General features: G+C 43.9%; 2 protein-coding genes across 2 annotated transcripts in view; one reads left to right on the forward strand and one right to left on the reverse strand.

Moving 5' to 3' along the window:
- Positions 1–1,045, forward strand: part of LOC138514202 (D(4) dopamine receptor-like) — a 206,649-nt gene extending 205,604 nt beyond the window's left edge. The window contains exon 5 of the mRNA XM_069629542.1: positions 666–1,045. Coding sequence (XP_069485643.1) covers positions 666–871 — 206 coding nt within the window. The 3' untranslated portion in view covers positions 872–1,045. The remainder of the gene's footprint in view (positions 1–665) is intronic.
- A 2,458-nt stretch (positions 1,046–3,503) lies between these two features.
- Positions 3,504–22,592, reverse strand: part of KCP (kielin cysteine rich BMP regulator) — an 823,409-nt gene continuing 804,320 nt past the window's right edge. The window contains exons 58-59 of the mRNA XM_069629543.1: positions 12,383–12,683; positions 3,504–10,650 (exon numbers count right to left, since the gene is read on the reverse strand). Of these exons, the coding sequence (XP_069485644.1) occupies positions 10,433–10,650; positions 12,383–12,683 (519 nt within the window). The 3' untranslated portion in view covers positions 3,504–10,432. The remainder of the gene's footprint in view (positions 10,651–12,382; positions 12,684–22,592) is intronic.

Raw genomic sequence — 22,592 nt, forward strand, 5'->3', positions numbered from 1 at the left:
CACACACACACACACTTGTCTTTGAGGCACTACCCCCTCTCCCTGTCCACCCGAGGAACCTCATTGAAAATAAACTGATCATCAACCAACATGTGAACAACTGCGAGTCTCCACAACTAGAAGTGGAATAAATATATATGTATAAGTGGTCTCACTATCCCTTATGTTGATGTAACACTCACTTTTGCATAAAACCAAAGAGCATTTTGGGAACATAAGGATGACCACACAGATGTATACGTGACACATGTGTCAGTGGTGAAATGGTTGCATGCTTGAATCACAAAGGACATAGTCCACCTTGGGCTTGGTGTTCATTCATTTTTCACAACACTCATCCTAACAGAAACATGTATTTAACCACGAAGCATATATACTCACTGGGAGAAGTTAAGGATTTGGGCTATGCACACATTGCTTTGCAGATGTAATCAGGTGACCCAGCATTGGAGTTAGTCCAGTAAAAAGCATTTACAATGTTCAAAATGTTAGTGAAAAACAAGCTTCACAGAAACGCCTTTAGGCAATGTTGCTGGAGCCCATGCTGGTCTGAGGTGGACAGCAACGAGTTTCTTGAGCTCTGTGTGTCTCCCTAGAATGATTGCTCCTGTAATGAGGGAGACATGCACTCAAATCTCACAAGTCTCTTCTGGCTCTCCCCACAGGTGTGTTCCTGGCTTGCTGGACGCCTTTTTTCGTAGTCCACGTGACCAAAGTCTTATGCACATTCTCCTGCGACATCAGTCCAAAGCTGATCAGCGTGGTCACGTGGTTGGGCTATGTGAACAGCGCGGTCAACCCCATTATCTACACAGCATTCAACACGGAGTTCCGCAAGGTGTTTCATAAACTTCTGTGCTGCCAGGCATGAGGGCAGCGGTTGGCAATAAAGACACAAAGGGGCAGGTGTCTTAGGTTGGGGCGGGGCCAAGACATTTGCTGCTGCTTTTCTTTCCTTCCAATGTAAAGGAATACATTACTTTGACAATGATTGAGCCGATGGATGAATCCCTTTCTGTGATGTAAATTAAAATGATGTCTAGTTTCCTTATTGACGCCTGAATCTTTTATTTACAAGTTTGTACACCTACACAGACTACTACATTGTTCAGGATCTAGGACAAAATATACACACTCCAGTTAATGTATGTGATCCTTTGCTTACAAAACATGGAGACATGAGTGACAGCACAGGAGGAAACAATGCGGTATTCATGGTAGAGGCGCTAAACCTCCCTGAAAGGAAAGATGATGAACACCCAAAGCCATTAGTCAGGTGGTGTCCAACATGTACCAGAGCAGGCGACTTTACACTCCATGAAATGATCATTGAATTCAGCCAAAACAGTGAAGCTAGTGGTAAAACGGTGTCATGTGAATGGAATGTGGGGTAATGTCTCCTCTAATTCTATGATTTCCCTACCTTACTAGAAGAACATTACTTCCTAGGACACAACTCAAACCAGGGCCTTTGCAAGGAGGTTACCCCCAAATCTTCAAATGTAGATTCTACTGTATCAGGGACGAAGGCAGATGGTAAAAGATTACCCCATTACCACCCGATATGAGCTGCCGGGCTGCATCACCTCTGCAGAAGACAAGAAGCAACAACTACTGCCCAAGCAAATACATTAGAGGTTTTTGATTACTGCTGGGTATCGTGGATAAGTCTAAACAGAGACCCTTACCTGCTTTGTCTAGACACTTAAGCTGCACCTTTCTAACAGGGCCAATAAGGCCGAACCTTGCCTGGGACTGCACGTTGTCTCTTGTGAAGGGGCCCACACTGGGCAGACCACCTTCTCCTCACCACTCAAGGAAACCAGAGACCCACCCGGGGTCATTTCCTTGCATTTCTTGCCCATGTATCTGTGGCACCCTTGAATTTCGTCCCTAGCTCTGTCATGAGACGGAATTTTCATTGCGCTGCTGACTCTTCCCCTCTGACTGGGTCTGTGTGGTAACCTAGTGATTTGGTTCCCAGTTGTGTCATGAGGATGAAGTTTCATTGCGATGCTGACTCTTCCCTTCTGATCTGGGTCTGTGTGGTAGCCATGGGATTTTGTTCCCAACTGTGTCCTGAGGCTGACGTCTCATTGGACTGCACTCTTCCCCTCTGACCTGGGTCTGTGTGATAGCCTTGGGATTTGGTTCCCATCTATGTTCTGGGGATGAAGTCTCATTGCGCTTCACTCTTCACCCTGACCTCTGTCTGTGTGGTCACCTTTGGATTTGGTCCCTACTCTGTCATCAGGCTGAAGTCCCATTGCAATGCTGGCTCTTCCTTCTGACCTGGGTATGTGGGGTAGCCTTGGGATTGGGTTCCCAGCTGTGTCATGAGAATGAAGTCACATTGGGCTGCTGACTCTTCCCTTCTGACCTGGGTATGTGGGGTAGCCTTGGGATTGGGTTCCCAGCTGTGTCATGAGAATGAAGTCACATTGGGCTGCTGACTCTTCCCTTCTGACCTGGGTATGTGGGGTAGCCTTGGGATTGGGTTCCCAGCTGTGTCATGAGATTGAAGTCACATTGGGCTGCTGACTCTTCCCTTCTGACCTGGGTATGTGGGGTAGCCTTGGGATTGGGTTCCCAGCTGTGTCATGAGAATGAAGTCACATTGGGCTGCTGACTCTTCCCTTCTGACCTGGGTATGTGGGGTAGCCTTGGGATTGGGTTCCCAGCTGTGTCATGAGAATGAAGTCACATTGGGCTGCTGACTCTTCCCTTCTGACCTGGGTCTGTGTGGTAACCTTGGGATTTGGTCCCAGCTGTGTCATGAGGCTGAAGTCTCATTACGGTGCTGGCTCTTCCCTTCTGGCGTGCACTGCATCAGGGTGAGATGGTGACAGACTGCACCAGCAGTGCTATGGTGTCTGTGAGATGCTGGGGCTGTCACTATTTCTTCATGACCAGCTCATGGCCTTGCTTTGCCCCTGCCTGGGGATGTGGAGGAGGATAGCATTGTGGGCATGGATCCAAGCCACTCCTGGTTGATGTTAGTAGCAGACAGGTCCCAGTCCCTCCAACCTCCGCTCCGCTTTGTGTTCCTTTTTCTTAAGGTCAGGAGCTGTAGGAAGGCTCCATTTGCAATACTGGGTGGTGCGACAGTCAAAGGCCAGACAGCAACACTTCCCGGATAACCAACCACACTGCTGTGGTGAGGATGAGGAGCAGCTCCAGCCAATGGATGGAAGGCAAACCAGCCTCAGGGAGGCAAAGGGGGTTCATTTGGCTTTGAGTATAGTGCTTTAGGGGGGTTCATGTCCTAAATGTATATTGTTATGGAACCCATGCTTTAACTAGGAGTCTGAATACAGTTAGAGGCAGGTGAGACGCAGTTGGAAAGTGAATTGCTGATTTCACCCTAAGTGTTCTGCTCCCCCTTTTCCCAGTCTGCATTCCCTTGCAATGGCAGAACCCCCTAAACCCACCAGTGAACCTGTGGATATATGCTCATGACTCAAGAAGCCGACACCGGAAGCAAGAAGACAAAACACGAGAGCATCAGTCACCTCTTTATTAGGCTGAAAGTGAGTATAAAAGTGGAAATCGTCATCACAATAATAAATATAAACAACTGTGGCAGTAGAAAAAAAGTACAAAAAATAATTACATGAATGTATAAAAACAGTGGTTCTTGTCATTTAACAAAAAAGTCCAGCACCTTTACTCCTTGACTTTGCTGCTCATTAAAAAATGTCAGTGGTCGGCTGAATGGAGGGTCCTGGAGAACTGCAATACTCTGAGTGGGCTGCGGCCGAAACCCCCAAGCGCACAGCACACGTTCAGTGGTATCCGGCTTGACCCAGCGACCCATGAATAGTAAACTCCAGTGCGATGTACTGAGCGGCCTAACCAATATACAAACACTCTCCACTGAAACACACCATATATACACTTGCATTATGCATATTCATTGTGGAAAACCTGTAAGCCTGATTGGATTTTATTATTTGGTGGGTTGGTCGGGACAGACATGTTTAAAAGGATTCCTTTGCCCTTGGTTTGAAGGGATTAAATGCAGATGCCTTGTGAGTGCTGATCAAGGACAGATAAGGATAAGAGCAAAAGCATGTGCCTGGCGAGGGAGAACCTTTACATTACTTCAGAAAGGCAAATCTGAACCCCTTTCACCCAGACGTAGATACAGGTGTTATCATTAAGGCCTGTGGGCTCCTATTTTAGGTGCCTAGTCTGGCTCTGCCATGCGGTGACAGGCCCCGATGGCTCTCCCAGCCCAGGGAGAGGTGGGCAAGCTTGAAATATAAGGCAGGGAATCAGGATAAGCCAGCCTAGCTGGCAGGGAAACTGGAGATGTTGCAAGGGTACGGGGGACTTTGTAGCTGAGAGGGGCTTCGGAAGTGTGCCTGTGTGTAGAGGATGTATGACCTGAAATTAGGCGTTTTCTTCCCGCTTTGCAAACTTGTTGAGAACCGTTCCAAGCCCAGTGCTGCTACGCAGACAGCACAGGCTGTGTCCCAAGTTATTTGGGGAACACATTGTGAGTCAGATTATACATTGAAAACTCTGAAACGTTAGTATATGCATTGCTATTTTTCTGTAAATAGTTTGTTATACTGTTTATTTTCTGCACTTGTAGTTTTAATCTGTTATATGAGTCTTATGTACTTGTGGTTGGATCACGCTTTCTAAAAGATTTTTTTTTTTTTAAAAAAGATAGGGGGTGCAGACTATCGGCAAACCTGAGCTCTACTATCAGTAGTATTTTTACTACACCCGCCTGTAGCCTTCGCTCACTTCTAAATAGTGCAGCAAGTTTCATGTCTTGGTTTCAAGTTGGCGGGAAGTAGGGGGCGAGAGAGGTGCTGTTTCCGCAATCAGAGATTGTCAGCATCAAGTCCTCCTCTAAATCCGGCAGGACCTGCGAGTGAGGCTGGGGGTGGCTCCTGTATCCTAGGGTGACCAGATAAAAAAAAGTGACAGGCCATAGACATAGAAGAAGGACTAAAGTAAACACTAATAAAACGGTATTCTTACTTCTGTGTCGCTGGTCTGTTGCAGGGGTGTGTGAGGGGGCGGGGGTGTTCACAGGCACACTCTGCTCATTGGAGGATAGCAGCCGGGAAGGGAGAGGGGAGGAAATGAGGCAGTAAAAAGTATTCACACCCCCTCCCCCTATTCATGCGCAGGAAGAGCCGCACCGGGCCCGATTTCAGGATTTCAAAATCGGGTCCCTACAAAAACCAGCACCGTAGCAACCCACCCTTCCAATCCCGGGATGGGGTTTATAAAATTAAGGGACTCCCAGGACCCTGGGACAGAGGGCAATTTCCCGGAACTGTCCCGGGAAAACCAGGACGTTGGGTCACCCTACTGTATCCTCTTCCACTCTATGGCCCTTTGAATACTATATTTTTGCCCATTTTATCAATCCTGCCATTCGAAGCAATATGTACAGCACATGCCCAAAGCAGGCTGACCTGACCATAAAATAAACCCCTCACTGACTGCAAGCGGCTGGGGAGCATCGAAGAACAGTTAATAGAATGATCTTTCTAGTGGTCTTGCTTTTAACAGCAATGAGATCAGGGACTGGCTTGAGAAAGCTCTGGCCTGGAAAGGTTTCATTTTAACAAAAGATTTCAATAAAAATTAAGTGAAAAGGTGACAAGTCAACACATGATTTCCCTCTAACGCACAGGAAAATCCTGTGTCTAAATTCTGCATGTCAATTTGAAAACTAGAAGAACTATCTTATTTGATTATTTATTTATTTATTTTATATAGCGCTAGACCAAGGGCTCGTAGGCATAATAGTGCTAGACAAGACTGACAACGGAAAACAAGTAGCTACAATAACGTCTTATAATAATTATGCCTCTCTGTTCCCCCTTTGCAGGCTTTCCCGCGGTGCCAAGAGCCAATCCCCATTCTGATGGGCTGGCAGTAGCAAATATGGCCATTTGCCTAGATGCTAGTGTGTATGAAACCCTGGTAGGATTGGGTCAGCGCCTTTCACAATTCAAGAAGGCAGCCATAGCTCTAAAAAAAAAAAAAAGGATTAGGTGAAAATGTTATGTGAGGTTATTAAGACTCCACGTGTATATGCACAGTGCTTAATGTTGTGCATTTTGTTGCATATTAGATCTTTCTAATTCCACAATTGCCCTAGGCGTGGCACTGCCGTTGAAGATATTACAGTAATAAGGACCAATACACATATCAGTAACTCCTTACATAAATGCACTTGCACAGGGAGATACAAACCGCTGAAAGTCAAGCACACAAATGTATCTGTGCAGGGAACTTTCAATGTAGCTTAGATGCAAAGGCTGCACCATCCCAACAGAAAGCCACTGGAAAGTGTTACTGCACAGTAACACCCTGGACATTATTACTATTCGGAGAAGTAAATAATAAGAAAAGTTATTTCATGAGAAGGTTCCTTGGAAAGAGTACTAGGGAAACAATCCCATTACAATGGTTTTAGAGAAAAGCTCCTAAGCGAGAAGCACAAGAGAAAGGGGAGCTCTCAAGGAAGTCCCAGAAAAGATGGGGTCTTCTGAGAAAGAACCAGAGAGGCTGTAATATGCCCCACCTCCCGGTGAGTCCCGGTGAAGGCCCAGCGGCACATGTTTTATAGCCCAATTGTGCTATAAGTATGGTGTTCTCATTCCAGGATGAGAAGAAAAACTCTCCATGGTCCTTCATAGAAATAGACAAAATATTATTTCTAGAACACATTGGGGGAAACTGAACTGTCCTTATTTCTAAAATGTAGAACTGAAAAATATTTCTAAGGCAGATTTCACAGTAGAAATAACAACAATATTTAACTCGGATGCATGTTGTGCTAAAAGTAGCAGCAACGTGACTTTAGCGACCACTCTTGAAAAAGAAAAGAGAATGTATCCAGCAAGGCAGGTTATGCACCAGCTCTCTCACGAGCTCAAATTAACGGTTATTGAGTTCTTAGCCTAGCTCTCAATCATGGGTGTCTTCATTAAATTCATTAACTTGTCACGAGGTTTTTTAAAATACATTTCACAGCATTTAATTACAATTAAACTGAAATCACATATTTGCTGCTTTACAAGCATCTATTCCTCTCAATTTTCCAAAAGAGAAAAGGGAAAGAGTGTGAGACTGATGAAAAAGTAAAAGGCCATCACGTTCTAGCAGCCAATCAGCTCCATCGGGTCATGATGCCGCTGAGCAGCAGTTGGAGCGCAGATCGTTTTGTAGGACTGTGAATTTAAGATAGATGGGAACCTACTACAACCTTTTAAGCTTAATATTACCTCAAGAAAGCTGGGATTTGCGTTGACCCAATTTTCATAAACCGAAGCAACCTTTTCAAAGAAAATATAAAAGGAGATTTTCCAGGTTTTTTTCCCCACAAATTCTTTTCTCCTGAGGCAGCCGATTGGAATTATTTAACAAATGTAGCACTTGGAGGACAAAAAGATTGTGAAAAAATGACCGTACAGTATGTGTAGCGAGACAGTCATTCCATCCAAGAATGTGACAAATCTCAGAAAATATCCCACATGAGGCTTAAGGCCAGAGTGGGAATTAAGTGAAGGGTGCAGCTGAAGGCGTCTTCTGAGATGTGTTGACAATAGTCAGCTTCATGGTCAGAACCTTCAAAAAGACCAAAGGTGTGTCGACTCCCAGGCCTGTGGCATCGCTGTGGCCAGTTCTGACTCACTTATGGGTTCCACAGGACAGAGGGGCAATGGCACCACCTTCACCACAAGCACTACTCAATAGCGGGGAGGCATGCGGGACACTTGCTCACCTTCGAGAGGTCACTTGCTGTTGAGATGACATTTGGCGTCAGGCTACTTGAAAGACTTTTCCTTTCCAGTCGCTATCATACCAGCCAGGAGGATTAGTAAAATTCAGGCCCTATGTAATCTGAAACCTTCAATGATATTCTACAGAAAACAGGGTAGTTCTTAAAGCACGCTCCTCTTTCCATCAAAAGGTGGATTCAGATTTTCACATTGACTAAAACATTGAAATTCCCAAAAATGTTCTAAATCCGTTCACTCCAGCACAGAGATCCCCTCACATCTTAGACCTGTTTTTGTTTTCAATAGCAATGTTTTTTCTATTTTTTTAAATTTATTTCATAGTGAAGAATTGCAGCTGAAAAAATCCTAATGTTTTTTGAGGGTTTTAGCCACTAACTTTTCTCTTTTTTATTTTTCTACACAATTTCGGTAGTTTTTCCTTCTCGTGTATTTTTCTTGTATGTTTTCAAGGGAGGAGACACAATATTCAACCTGGTCCCCTCCATTTGTATTGTTTTACCTTTTGTTTCCCCAGTGCCCCTTTCCATTTTTATATGTATCCTACAAATTGAATTATTTGTATTTAAGATTTTGTTTTCTTCGCTGACCTATTTAGTTAGTCATGTGTTGACCCCACTCTTAGTATTTTGCCATTTATTTTCATTGAGTCATCCTTCCCTGAGTGTTTTCATCAGATCTACCTAATCACGGGTTACACCTGTGGAAGGTCTAGCCACCAAAAGAGCTTCTTAACAATACTCAGCTCTATTGCATGACGGTACCATGATATGGATAGCCTTGATGGTTCCACTTAAAAGCCATACAAACACTTCTCCATGAACAATTGGAGTTCTTACATCATCAATGCTATAGCCTCGTTCTCTGCCAGTCGCTGTAGCTTCTCATGATTCCTACGGTTATACAGTAAGCACATGTGCGGAGCAATAGTAGAGGAATTGGGAGGTGTGTTTTTCAGGGTTCAGGTGCATAACACAGTCCCATAAAAAGTATTTCTAAGTTTTACTGGGATTACCCTTCTTGCCGCTTCGTGATCATTTCCTCGATGTGGATGCTGGCACTAGAGGTTAACTTGACATTTACACCCGTGTTGAACTGATCATCGAGACCAATTGCGATATGGAAAGTCACATTTGCTGGAATGGATAAAGAAAGTGAGGATGGGGTTGGAGAGAAATAGGGAAGGGAAATTGAGGATGAGGCAAGATGAGAGAACAGAAACGTGTGTGGGAGATACAGAGGGATATTTAGAAAAGAAAAGATAGCGGGAGATAGCAATTGAATGGACGAAGGAGAAACGTGATGACAGAAGAGGGTTGTGATCAACATAAGGAGTGAGAATAAGAGGAGTGTGGGGGCAGAGAGGAAAGAAAGAATGAATGTAAAAAAGGCTAGCAGGAATAAGACAAGAGAGCGAACAAGAGGGATTAAGAGCTAGGTTAAATTATGACAAGAGGATAAGGTGGGAAATAGACAGAGGAGGCTATCACACTACAAAGGTTGAAATGGGGAAAGGAGAGTTCTGGTGAACCAGAGAAATGGGGGTAACTGGTGAACCAGAGAATTGGGGAAACGGAAGTACTGGTGAACCCGAGAAATTGGGAAAGGAGGGAACTGGTGAGCAGAAGAGATGGTGAAAGGAGAGTATTGGTGAACCAGAGAACTGGGGAAAGGAGAGTATTGATGAACTAGAGAGCAGCCGGCTGCAGAGATCAGACAGGTGTTGGAAATGGGCAATGGAGAAGAAAGGGCATGGGTAAGAGAAAGCGAGGGAAGAAGAAAGAAAGAAGGGAACTGAAGGAAGAAATAAAGACAATAACCTCAGGGAATGTGATACAAGTAACAAGAGACAATGCTTGTGGAATGGAATCCCACTAAGGGGTGGATCAGTAAAAAGGAAACTGTATTCTGCATAATGTTTATGTTGCAAATGCTGGATGTGGCTTCTTTTGTATATGTTGGATGTGTTGTCCTATCTGGGGCGCGGAGGCGTGTTACACAGTAGACAAGCAAAGTGATATGACCCTGAAATCCACACCACATAAGCCACAGTGGGCACAGCAAAAACCTGAATTTAATGGACAGAGCTTGGGAACTGCAATACAACCACACAATGGCAATGGAATCGACTTGCCTGCGACCCTGCAGTGATTACAACGCGTGCCACGGCAACATGGAGTTGATTGAGGCATCATAGGGTACATCACAAAAACAACCGTGACATGCACCTGGCTGAGGCTCTGCAGCCTATATAAAACAGGAATTAGTGGCATTGACCTAGGTATAGCACTGCAGAGTGCAGGAAAAAGATTCAGTGCCATGTACACAGAAGTGCCTTGAACACAAGCCCAAGTTACATGCAGCTTGCGGGGACACCGCAATACGTGCTGCCTAATACGCAAAAATGCAAACACTGCAGGGTACAGAACACAAGCTGCAGTGACATGGACACTGCAATGTGTACCTCAAAGGGTGCACTGCTGTAAACACTGTAGAGTGAACCACACTATCCGTAAGGAGTCGCTGCTGGCTGGAATACTGAAGGGTGCACCACATTGGGCGCCGTGCTGTAGAGCCTGCTCCAGCACACGTATCGATGAAACAGGTAGTCCAGGCCGTACGGCTTCCATCTTGCTTCCATTTTCCAGCTGACCTCACAGACTTCCATAGATGATTTTGGGGCAAGCTTCGGGGAAGATACAGTGTGAATCATGTTCCACCAGGCCAGCGGGACACTGACAGCCCGGGACACAGGGTTTGAAGCAGTGAGACTCTATCACACCCAAGGGCACGTCCTTGTTGAAACAAGTTTTAGGACAGGGGGGGCCACACTCATCAAAAACAAAGCCTCGGTCGTGAGGGCAGCCAACAGCTGTAAAGGCAAGAGAAGGGTGAAAGGTAAGTATACGTTCCTGACCAGAGGCTGCCACAGAAGGTCTGTGGAGAAAAGTCAACATCATGCAAGCCAAACAAGATGCTACCAGAAAAACTGGAAATAATAGCAAGCCACTATGACTGTGGGTGCGGGAGGGGACAGTACATCTAAGACTGGAGCTCGATCGCTAGTGAGTATAACCAACAATGCGAAATCCCCTCCAGTACACAGTCTGCATATCTAACACTGCAATATCCCCACTGTTACACCGTTAATCAAGCACGGCCAGATCCCACCGTTGCACTGCAACACTCGGTTGCATAGCATTTCTAATATGTCAATATCCCCTCGATTACAAAGTCTACATTCATAAAACTGTAATATTCCCCCTGTGGACTAGTCAGTGTATCTAATGGTGTTCTGCCGTCAGTATATATAACAGTGCTCTGCAGTCAGTATATATAACAATGTTCTGCAGTCAGTATATAGAACAGTGCTCTGCAGTCAGTATATAGAACAGTGCTCTGCAGTCAGTATATAGAACAGTGCTCTGCAGTAAGTAAATAGAACAGTGCTCTGCAGTCAGTATACATAACAGTGCTCTGCATTCAGTATATCTAACAATGTTCTGCAGTCAGTATATAGAACAGTGCTCTGCAGTCAGTATATTTGGTCCGATTGCACAGCGAGTAGAGCGCTTGCTTTGACATCCGTGCAGAGCCTGCTGACACAGGTTTCAATCCCAGCAGTGCCAAACTCAGCCTTTCATCCTTCCACGGATGATAAATGAGCACCACACACCATGGGTAATAATAAGCAGCGCTCATTTACCTGAGGGTTCGTAGCGCTATATAAATGCAAAATTATTATTATTATTATTATTATTATTATTATCTAACAGTGTTATGCAGTCAGTATATCTAACGGTGTTCTGCAGTCAGTATGTAGAACAGTGTTATGCAGTCAGTATGTATATAACAGTGTTATGCAGTCAGTATATATATAACAGTCTTATGCAGTCAGTATATCTAACGGTGTTCTGCAGTCAGTATATAGAACAGTGATCTGCACCCAGTATATCGAACAGTGCCCTGCAGTCAGTATGTATATAACAGTGTTATGCAGTCAGTATATATAACAGTCTTATGCAGTCAGTATATATAACCCTTGAATACTCTTTTGTCCTTGCTCCGTGACACAGACAGCTCCATGTTTAGGACACAGCGAGTAATGGAAGCAACATATAAGACCCCCACACACCACACAAGGAGATTAATAAATATAGGGTAGGGAAAAACTAATACAGAACTACTACATGTGTTTTAATCTAGTATTATGGCTAAATGTACTTTTACTTCTGAAATCGCCCATGTACAAATGGAGAAAGAACACTCCACCTCATAGAGGGTCATCAAAGAAGCTGATCGCCTGTAAAACTACATGGTACACAGGCCACAGCGACTACTATAGAAAAGCAACAGTAACTGGCAACCACTGTAAAATAATGATGTTTTACTGCAGGTATTCAATTTAGTTGTAAAATAGGGAGTATTGCCCCAAGAACTACAATGTTAGCAGCAACTCTAGCACACACCCCACCTTGAAGCTCGGATGTGGGGTATCATCCAAAATAGATAGTGAAGATTTATTTGCAATTTGAGGATATCTGGAAAGATTGTGCCCCTTGAGTAACAGCAGCACTGTAAGAGATATTGAACAATAAGCTTACCACACAGTGAGGGCGACCTCCACTGCAGGACGACCCCGGACTCCCGGCACTCTGATGCATACGCTTCCAAAGTATCGCACAAACACTCGTCCACATTGGAACCGCAGGCGCACAGGTCGTAGACGCACGAGGCAAAGAACATCTCTGGGGGAACCACAACGTGGCAGCGCTCAAACACCTTGGACTTCAGCACCTTGCACTTGGCGTTGGCCTCTTTGCGGGCACGGTACCCAGCTTCTTTGCATGGCTCTACATCCTGCCCATCTGAGCACTGGCTGCTGGTATAGTTGTCGCTCTGAACCTGAGGAGAAGCAGTGCAATATATGGTCACTCTTACCTTCTTATCATCGTCAATAACCAAGTTGCTGATGAGTATCTATTCAAGACGAAACACGATTCCCTAGGCAAAGCCTGATGCCTCCATGCACATCCCTTCTAATCACAGGTGGGGTTCATGCTCACACATAAACCGAAAATTGGCAAAATCACGGCGGATTTGCCCCCAGTGCAGAGCTGGGGGTAAACCATGACAGACCCATGATTTGGCGGACCCTTAAATGCAGCGGTAATAGCGTGACTGCCACCTTTAAGGGTTACCGTCAAACTTGTGGTGAGGCAGTATGTAAAGAATGTGCTGACATACATTGTGTCAGGAGATTACTCTTATCAAAAGCCTTCCATTTCCAGAAGGGGAGAAAGAAGGTGGCAGAGGCTCTACACAAACAGACAAACTTGATTTTGCAAGGTGAGAAGCACTACGCTAGGAACAAAATAAGTTTGCATTTCATAACAACAATCTATGTAGATCTTGATCCAATATTGCAATTGTATCCAGTTTTAACCCATATCCACCTGGATCATGAATGCTAATGCTGTTGGATTTTGATTTGCAAATGTGTGGTTATTTTGTTCACTTTATTTGTATTTGTATGTATTTAGAAATTTGTATGGCGCATATCCATGAGAGGAACCGGGCAAAAAAGATTTTGGCGCAGGTGGTAAATTAGCACAAAGATAGAGAACCGACATGGACTGCTATACTTTAGATAACAAGATAAGTTTTACATGTTTTCCTAAACTCCAACAAGGATTTAGTGTTACAGAGTTGATATGGTAGAGCATTCCACGCTCTTGGCCCTGCATGGGAGAAGCGTCTATCGCCCCATGTAACAGAGTTTGAGTGGAGGACCACCAAAAGTTGTTTAGATGAACACAGACAGCGTTCGGGTTGATAAGCCGAGATTTTTGACACCAAGTATCTCGGAGCTGTCCCTTGGATACACCTAAAAATCAAACAAAGGGTCTTAAACAACCCCCTTTGTTGTACAGGCAGCCAATGGAGATCTCTCAGAGGTTGCAAAATATGTGAACGTTGTGGCAGAGAAAGAATCAACCTAATGGCTGAATTCTGTGCAACCTGTAAATGCTGAATTTGCTTCTTCAGTACACCGAGGAGCAGTGCGTTGTAATAGTCGAGCCTCGAATTGACCATGGCACCGACCACCAAGAGACGATCTTTAGGTGGGATCAATGATAATAACAGTTTTATCAGTCTGAGCTGATAATATACAGATTTCACTGTATCATTCATCTGCAAACTACAGCTTAGGTCTGCCTGCCAAGTACAACCAAGGTTTTTACAAAATGATCTCAGTTTTGTTTGGGTTGAGCTGGAGCTTATTGGCAACCATCCAGCTCTTGATTTTACTGGCACATGCAAGCACTCTCTGTATGGCTTCCATGGGTGCATTTAGCCGCACGTAGATCTGCGTGTCATCGGCATAGGAGTGATAAAATAGTCCAAATTCGGCAAAGATTTCCAGCAAAGGACGAATGTAAATATTAAAAAGCAATGGTGATAATGAAGAGCCTTGAGGAACTCCATATTTAACTGCTAGGAATTCCGAGATAAAGTTCCCCAGCTTGACCTTTTCGAATCAATCATTTAAGAAGGAGGTAAACCATTGCAAAGAGGTATTAGAGACCTGGGCCGTGGCCGGGAATCTTGAGATAAGTATCTCAAAATCTACTTTATCATAACTTGCATACTAATGTCACCCTCATCAGCTGCCTATAAGATGTTATACCAGACTGACAATAATGCTGTCTCGGCCTAAAGCCAGATTTGTACAAGTCCAGAATGCCCTGTTCCTCCAGATGAGCCTGCAATTGGATTGTGGCAATCTTTTCCAAGATCTTAGCCAACCAAGATAAACCTGCAATTAGGTGGTAGTTTGAGTATACCTTGGAGTCTAGAATATTTCCATATATCTCCAATAGGGTGAACAGTATTTTATTTTTCTGAAAAATACATTTCTCCGATATACTTATCCCCACCCTCAGCATACGTTTTACTGAGCTTTAGTCATTTCTGTTGGTACTTTAATCTGTTCTTGAGTGTCATTGTTAAGTGATGTATCACCTTGGAAGGGCATTCAGTGAACATTACCACCAAATGGTGTAGACAAATGACGTATACAGGAAAAAGATTTCAATATGTATTTAGGGGAACTTTATTTGCAGACAGTAACACATATGATCAGAGGACATTTAGAAGCCACAATAATTGTAGTAGCATTGCAAGTGGCTATAAATCTGATGGGCGGGTGGATTTCAAAATTAATTTAGGAACCAGATCTTGCAGGAGATCCAACCCCGGAACATCAGGCTTCGATTGGATACGGCATCCGGGCACTGACCCAGTCCAGTTTATTCACGCCTTACATCTCTATCTAAACTCGGATTGCTTAAACATTACATTCTTGCCTGCAATTGTACCACAGAGCAGACCTTCAAGTGCATATATTTTTCAACTTATTTTTCAACATAATTGCGTTTTGCCTTGAAAAAACCCGGTTTTGGGGTTGAAACGCATGTCGGCAGATCTGTTCCATATCTCCCTATAAACTTCATAAAACCATTTAGGCTGATGACTATGATTTCCAACTTGACACGCACTATTGTATCTAAGCACTGATATAGATCTGTTGTACCTGTATCTGCCATATTTCTAGTTTGGGTTGCGCAACGCGACAGAGGTGACACCATTTCCTTTGTTCATCAAAATTAACTTGTTCAGATGTTAATACCTTAATTGACAGCACACTGTGGAATTATTACAGTGGAATGCAGAGGCAGCCAATGTCGTATTTTTAAAAGAAGGGAAGGATCCCACAAAATGCAGTTCCTACAGCCCAATCTCTATATTATAATCGAATTTGACCATGTAAATGTAGCTGCTGGTAAAATACTGACTATGATTAATACAAGAATTAATCATTGTATGTCACTTATTCTCAGTAATGTCGGTGCCCATAAGGCGGTACCATTGACCATGATTAGCTTAGATGCAAGTGTTTCATAGAGTTGAGTGGGATTTCCTCTGGCAGGTAATGAAAAAAACAAGGGATAGAGACAAATTGATTCAAGCTGCTACGGTTTTATAAGGCACTGACCATAGCAGAATTTCGATTGACAACAATACGACTCAAAACACTGAAACATGAAGTGGACATGGAAAGTAAAATAGGCAGTCTGGCCAAACTGAGAATTTAAACAGCATGGAGGAAAAATGGCTGTTCATACTAATTGTTTCAATACTCTCCCAGTCAAAGGAAACATACAGAAGTGGACAAGCAGCGATGGAATTCCTAGTTCCTGCTGTGAATCTGTACAGAAACAATCAAATACCTCCTCCTGTGGAGCAGATTTCAGAGAAGCCTCATATGGAAAGGCAAGATCCACATGACACTAAGTTTTATGCAATCAAGACCCAATATTATGGCATCTTGAAGTGGATTTCTCTGAGTGGTCTGGCTGATGAGACCTAAATCCAATGAGTCCTGAACTCATCTACCACCAAGCAGCCACTCCCTGAGTTGGAACTAACGTGTTGACTATATATCTGGCAATGCCCGTTACATCATGATTATCCTCCTTTCCTCTTTCCTCCTCCTTACTCTACTCTTGTTTTCTGTTTTTAGTAGAGTCAACATTTGAAATTATTAAACATGCATGAATGTTTTAAAATCTTTTTCAACATAGATTAGTGTCCACCTGATCAAATGCACATGAATAAAAACGCAAAGTGAAAAAACAAGTGGGAACGCGTGAGAGTTTCCCGATGTCGCCTATTCTATTTGTATTATTTCTATAAGCATTGGAACAAATAAACAGAAAAGAAAAATAGATTAAAGGATTTACATGCAAGGATTTCTTGTGTAACTATTGTTCAGTGTGGAGCAAAGCTAACTCAATAATAAGTGAGTTTACTTAGTTGGCCACCGACCGCATTGGTATTAACAAAAATAAGTGTGATGCAATAAAATTGTGACGGAGAGGGACATTTAGCAAAGGAAACGTGCACTGTGTTCATTTTCATGTGGAAAAGTCGTTTGACACCATACATTTTTCGGGAGCACAGGCTAGGCATTTCAGCGAATGTGCATATCCTGCATGCACACAATGCATTTCCCACCTGGCTCTGAACTATAGGTGCCCTTCCAGTGATGGCTACTGGGTGACGTAATCTACTCATACCATACAGCGAGATTTGAAACAATGAGACATGATTCATTTGAAACTAATTCATAGTATCAGTTCTCTCGATCAATATACAAGACTCTATCTACATGTCAGTGTCTAGTTATAAATGTATTTGGTAATTTGCAGCTTGCATGGGGCAAGTTCACAGTACTAGAGCTGACGGAGGCAGCCGCGCCCTCAAAATATCATTTGATACAACTTAGTTCCAATATTAAAGGCAATGCAACTCTTTACAAGCTGTGCCAACAAGAGCTGCAATGGAATGCATTGAGATTTAGGTCCCACAATGTCTTTCAGAAAGTTCACCTAAAGACATTGAGGCATGTTTTTGAAGGGGATAACATATTCTAGAATACTTAGAAATGCCATTCAAACGTCTACAAGTGCCCTTGTTAAGCAATCCTGCGCCTCATTTTCTTATTAGAAATGATATCAGGTAGTAAATATTGGACACAATACTGTAGCAGATATTGAAATAAAAATAGCTCTATATTTTTAGAATTTGCTGACGAAAGGTGATTTGAGGTAGCTACATGAATACATAAAACTACAGGACTTTTTTTTCAAAAAATCATGTAAAAGATCAAGATCTTCAGAAAAGATTGCTACAGTATACATTCATTAAATGTTATTTTACCAGAAAGCACGCATATGTGGTTGAGAAAATTCCGATAGAACATAAAATGGCAGATTAGGAAGGATTAATAATGAAGTGGACGCCTCAGTTATGATAGGTTATTTATAACGTACTTAATACCCAGAGGTTTCTAAGCGCGGACCCGGGGATCGAACCTGTGTTGCTCTGTGTCGTCTTATTTCCAAGGCGAGCACGTTGCCCCTGAGCTATCCTCCCAAGCTAAATTCAATGATCAATGATAACTTTTTGGATGCAATTCTGTGCAAAAAGTGCATCATCGTACACTATATAGCATCCACATCAGACCAGTCTTAATGAATATGTTTGCATTGATTGGATCTTTAGTGTGGCAATAAGCCACAAGACGGTGGGCCAATACCGTCCCAGGTAATGCCCCTGGGGCCGTAGGTACTTAACAAAGTATTGGTGGTATTGGCCCGCCGTCGAGGGGCTTATAGCCATTAGTACCCCGGCCCGTTAGATCGGGGTACTAATTGCTTTTTTTTTCTGTTCCGAAATGTGTTTTGGAACAGAAAAAAAAAAAATTAACAAAACGTTTTAAAAAAAATGGCTGCCGGGAAAGGGAAAATATAGTCCATTTTCCCTTTCCATGGCAGCCATCGGGAGCGGACGTGCTGGGAACACACTGTTCCCATCGCGTCCCCTACCGAGAAAAGAAGAAAAAAGAAGGTAAGTGGGTTTGGGAGGGAGGGGACGAGATAGTTTGCAGGGGTGGGGAGTGGAGGAAAAAAAAATGTACCCTAGTCCCTAGCGGGGGACGAATACAGCCTCCAGCCATGGGGAGGCTCGGAACAGGGATTTCCCCGTTTCAAGCCTCCTCATTGGCTAAGGGGCCGGCACGCCCCCTGCCGAGAACCAAAGGCATGTACAGCGTGCAAGGGATTCCCGGCCGGGTAATGTCCCGGCGAGGGCCAATCGGAATGCATGTTGCATTCTGGTTGACACTTTGCCGGGTACTAATGTACATTAGATGTTGACAAGAATATAGATTAGCACATATGTGAGGGATTTTACAGCAATTTAGAGAAATAATGAAGGCAGTGGTTATATTCAAACTGATCGAGACATTTCAAACCTAGAACAAACGTAATGGGCCTATTTTCAACGTGAAACAATCATTCCTATTGAAACTGGTAACCTAGAATCATAGCAACAGTCAACACTTGATGGAATACCTTTGTAAGAAGATGCAATCTTTATTAATGCTGGACACACTGAAACAATTGCAGATAATATAGGGAGCTTTTCAGCAAATGTTTCCTGAGACAGATAATGATATGGATGGATTTGAGGAAGTCTATATGGCAAAGAAGTACCTATTAAGACATCAATGGGATAACATTAGGAAAGGTCTGATGCTATGTAAATGAATAGTAGGTTCCAGGATGAGTTTATTGTACTATTCAGAACATTAAAGCTGCATTAAAAAATGTATGTATGGAATGGTAGCTGCTAATCCTAGTCCCCCAGAGGCAGCACAGACAGGATTCCTATACCACCAACTAAAGGAAGGCAACAGCAGCTGTTAGCCAGGACTTTCGTTATGCCTGTTGAAACGAACAAAGTCCAGTTGGCAATAAAGCAGGTAAGAAACCCAGACCCTGAGCCCTGATTCATTTGAATAACAACCCAGTATAAGTCAGGGACATTGGAGGCAACTGCTCTTGCTTTAGATTCCAGTGTTGGAGTTCCAGGGGTTTGCCATTGCAGAGTGTTCTTCAACTATGACAGCCAGGTCCAGTGATGTGGCCTTACTGGTCCTTCCTTAACCTAACAGAATGGATCCCCACTGAGCTGCACTTGGCTGCAGCTGAAGAAACCCCCTCGGCCCCGCAATGACTCTCGCAATGATGCATGATGCCCAGGACACCGCGGACGTGATGAGCAGTTTAAGTAATCCAGTGCAGGGTCTGCAGGTACGAGATAAGTGACCAGCAAGGATCTGCTTCTTGGTAGAGCTCACCTGCAGCAGAGCAGCAATGTCCAGGGCCTATGACGAGGATGCACCGCAGGTTGCACAACACCGTTCTGCAAGAGTTTCAGCCAATAGTCACCACTGGAAGATGGGTGACCCTTGCATGTGTTTTTTAGAGAAGAGATGGTTAAGTCATATGATCTGACCAGATGCTGAGATGTGAATGTTACAGCATGGTGATAAGATCTTTTGCAACATTAAGGGCAAACGCACACTTGGTATAGTTCCATTAAAGTTTTGACCCATCCTGCATTTGCCCCCTTCTAGCCACAGAAGGCTCAGGTCCTGTTTAGGCCCTGTGTAGCTTCTCCCCTGGATTCTTAACTTTCTTGACCTTGGGTAGGTCCTGTCCAACCTCTGCCCAATTCTGGTAGGGTACTGTAATCCTTCTGACCATAATATGATATGGCATTTATAACGCGCCTATACACAAGTATTTCTTGGTGAAGGTTCACCATGTGGGAGTCTTGTCCTGATCAGCCTCTGTCTAGGTCCAGTCCTTAGTTTGTAGCACTCTCGCCAATGGGAGAGAGCCATACTGATTACGCCATCTACTCCCTGTGCTAGGTTTAGACCACTCTGACCCTGGGCAGATCATTATTTTTACATTCATACTGAAAGTGGGTGTGACCAGTCATGTCCTGGATTCTCACCCCTCCTGATCGCAGGGGAGGTTTAGGCGTCCAATGCCTGTCCTTCCTTTATGTACATCTGGTTGTTTCAGATGGTAAATACTCTTTTCTCTGGGGTTTAATGTATCCTTTCCAAAAGGGATACAGCATATATTGTCTTGGAGATTGAACCTTCCTGACTAGATCTGAATAGGCTTCTGGGCTTCCCTTACTGATTGATGCCTCTGCATTTTACATGTTAGATAACCCTCTTCCCCTGAGTTCACACCATCCTTATCAGAGCTTACGGGTCTGTTGTAAGACTTGATGCCTCAGATCTTTGGGTTTTAGATGCAACTCCTTCATTCAACATGTACTCCTGCATCTGGGGCCAAAAACGCATGCGCTGAATTCAGAAATTACATCTGAATGGGTGAATAATAGAGAGACACATTTACATGCCTCTTTTCACCCTCTGTGTCCATTTGTTAAGTTGATTTACACTGCGCAGTGCTACCACCCAAGGGCAGTCTCCAGGTGCTCAATTGTGCAAATCAGGTGGCATTCCTGTGTATTTTAAAGTGCATCCGGGATTCTTAACGGGCAGGTGATTTAAAATGCGCACAAAATAAACTTATGTACCTGCACCTATGTGTAAGAGATGCAGGGAGGTGACAAAGTATGAAAGAGTCTAGGGATATGAACCGCTGCTATCCCCCTTGCATTTCTATCCCATGCTTTTTATGTACCTGCACCAATGTGTAACAGTTGCAGAGGGATGCAATGTATGAAAGAGCCGAGTGGTATGAGCCGCTGCTATCCCCCTTGCATTTCTATCCCATGCTTTTTATGTACCTGCACCAATGTGTAACAGTTGCAGAGGAATGCAATGTATGAAAGAGTCGAGGGATATGAGCCGCTGCTATCCCGCTTGCATTTCTATCCCATGCTTTTTATGTACCTGCACCAATGTGTAACAGTTGCAGAGGGATGTAATATATGAAAGAGCCGAGTGGTATGAACCGCTGCTATCCCGCTTGCATTTCTATCCCATGCTTTTTATGTACCTGCACCAATGTGTAACAGTTGCAGAGGGATGTAATATATGAAAGAGCCGAGTGGTATGAACCGCTGCTATCCCGCTTGCATTTCTATCCCATGCTTTTTATGTACCTGCATCTATGTGTAACAGTTGCAGAGGGATGCAAAGTATGAAAGAGTCGAGGGATATGAGCCGCTGCTATCCCACTTGCATTTCTATCCCATGCTTTTTATGTACCTGCATCTATGTGTAACAGTTGCAGAGGGATGCAATGTATGAAAGAGTCGAGGGATATGAGCCGCTGCTATCCTCCGTGCATTTCTATCCCATGCTTTTTATGTACCTGCACCAATGTGTAACAGTTCCAGAGGGATGCAATGTATGAAAGAGTCGAGGGATATGAGCCGCTGCTATCCTCCGTGCATTTCTATCCCATGCTTTTTATGTACCTGCACCAATGTGTAACAGTTGCAGAGGGATGCAATGTATGAAAGAGTCGAGGGATATGAGCCGCTGCTATCCCACTTGCATTTCTATCCCATGCTTTTTATGTACCTGCATCTATGTGTAACAGTTGCAGAGGGATGCAATGTATGAAAGAGTCGAGGGATATGAGCCGCTGCTATCCTCCGTGCATTTCTATCCCATGCTTTTTATGTACCTGCACCAATGTGTAACAGTTCCAGAGGGATGCAATGTATGAAAGAATCGAGGGATATGAGCCGCTGCTATCCTCCGTGCATTTCTATCCCATGCTTTTTATGTACCTGCACCAATGTGTAACAGTTCCAGAGGGATGCAATGTATGAAAGAGTCGAGGGATATGAGCCGCTGCTATCCTCCGTGCATTTCTATCCCATGCTTTTTATGTACCTGCACCAATGTGTAACAGTTGCAGAGGAATGCAAAATATGAAAGAGTCGAGGGATATGAGCCGCTGCTATCCCCCTTGCATTTCTATCCCATGCTTTTTATGTACCTGCATCTATGTGTAACAGTTGCAGAGGGATGCAATGTATGAAAGAGTCGAGGGATATGAGCCGCTGCTATCCTCCGTGCATTTCTATCCCATGCTTTTTATGTACCTGCACCAATGTGTAACAGTTGCAGAGGGATGTAATATATGAAAGGGTCGAGGGATATGAGCCGCTGCTATCCTCCGTGCATTTCTATCCCATGCTTTTTATGTACCTGCACCAATGTGTAACAGTTGCAGAGGAATGCAATATATGAAAGAGTCGAGGGATATGAGCCGCTGCTATCCCCCTTGCATTTCTATCCCATGCTTTTTATGTACCTGCATCTATGTGTAACAGTTGCAGAGGGATGCAATGTATGAAAGAGTCGAGGGATATGAGCCGCTGCTATCCTCCGTGCAT

This window comes from Ambystoma mexicanum, chromosome 12 (assembly GCF_040938575.1).
Source record: "Ambystoma mexicanum isolate Mex_15411 chromosome 12, UKY_AmexF1_1, whole genome shotgun sequence".
NCBI classification, from domain to species: domain Eukaryota; kingdom Metazoa; phylum Chordata; class Amphibia; order Caudata; family Ambystomatidae; genus Ambystoma; species Ambystoma mexicanum.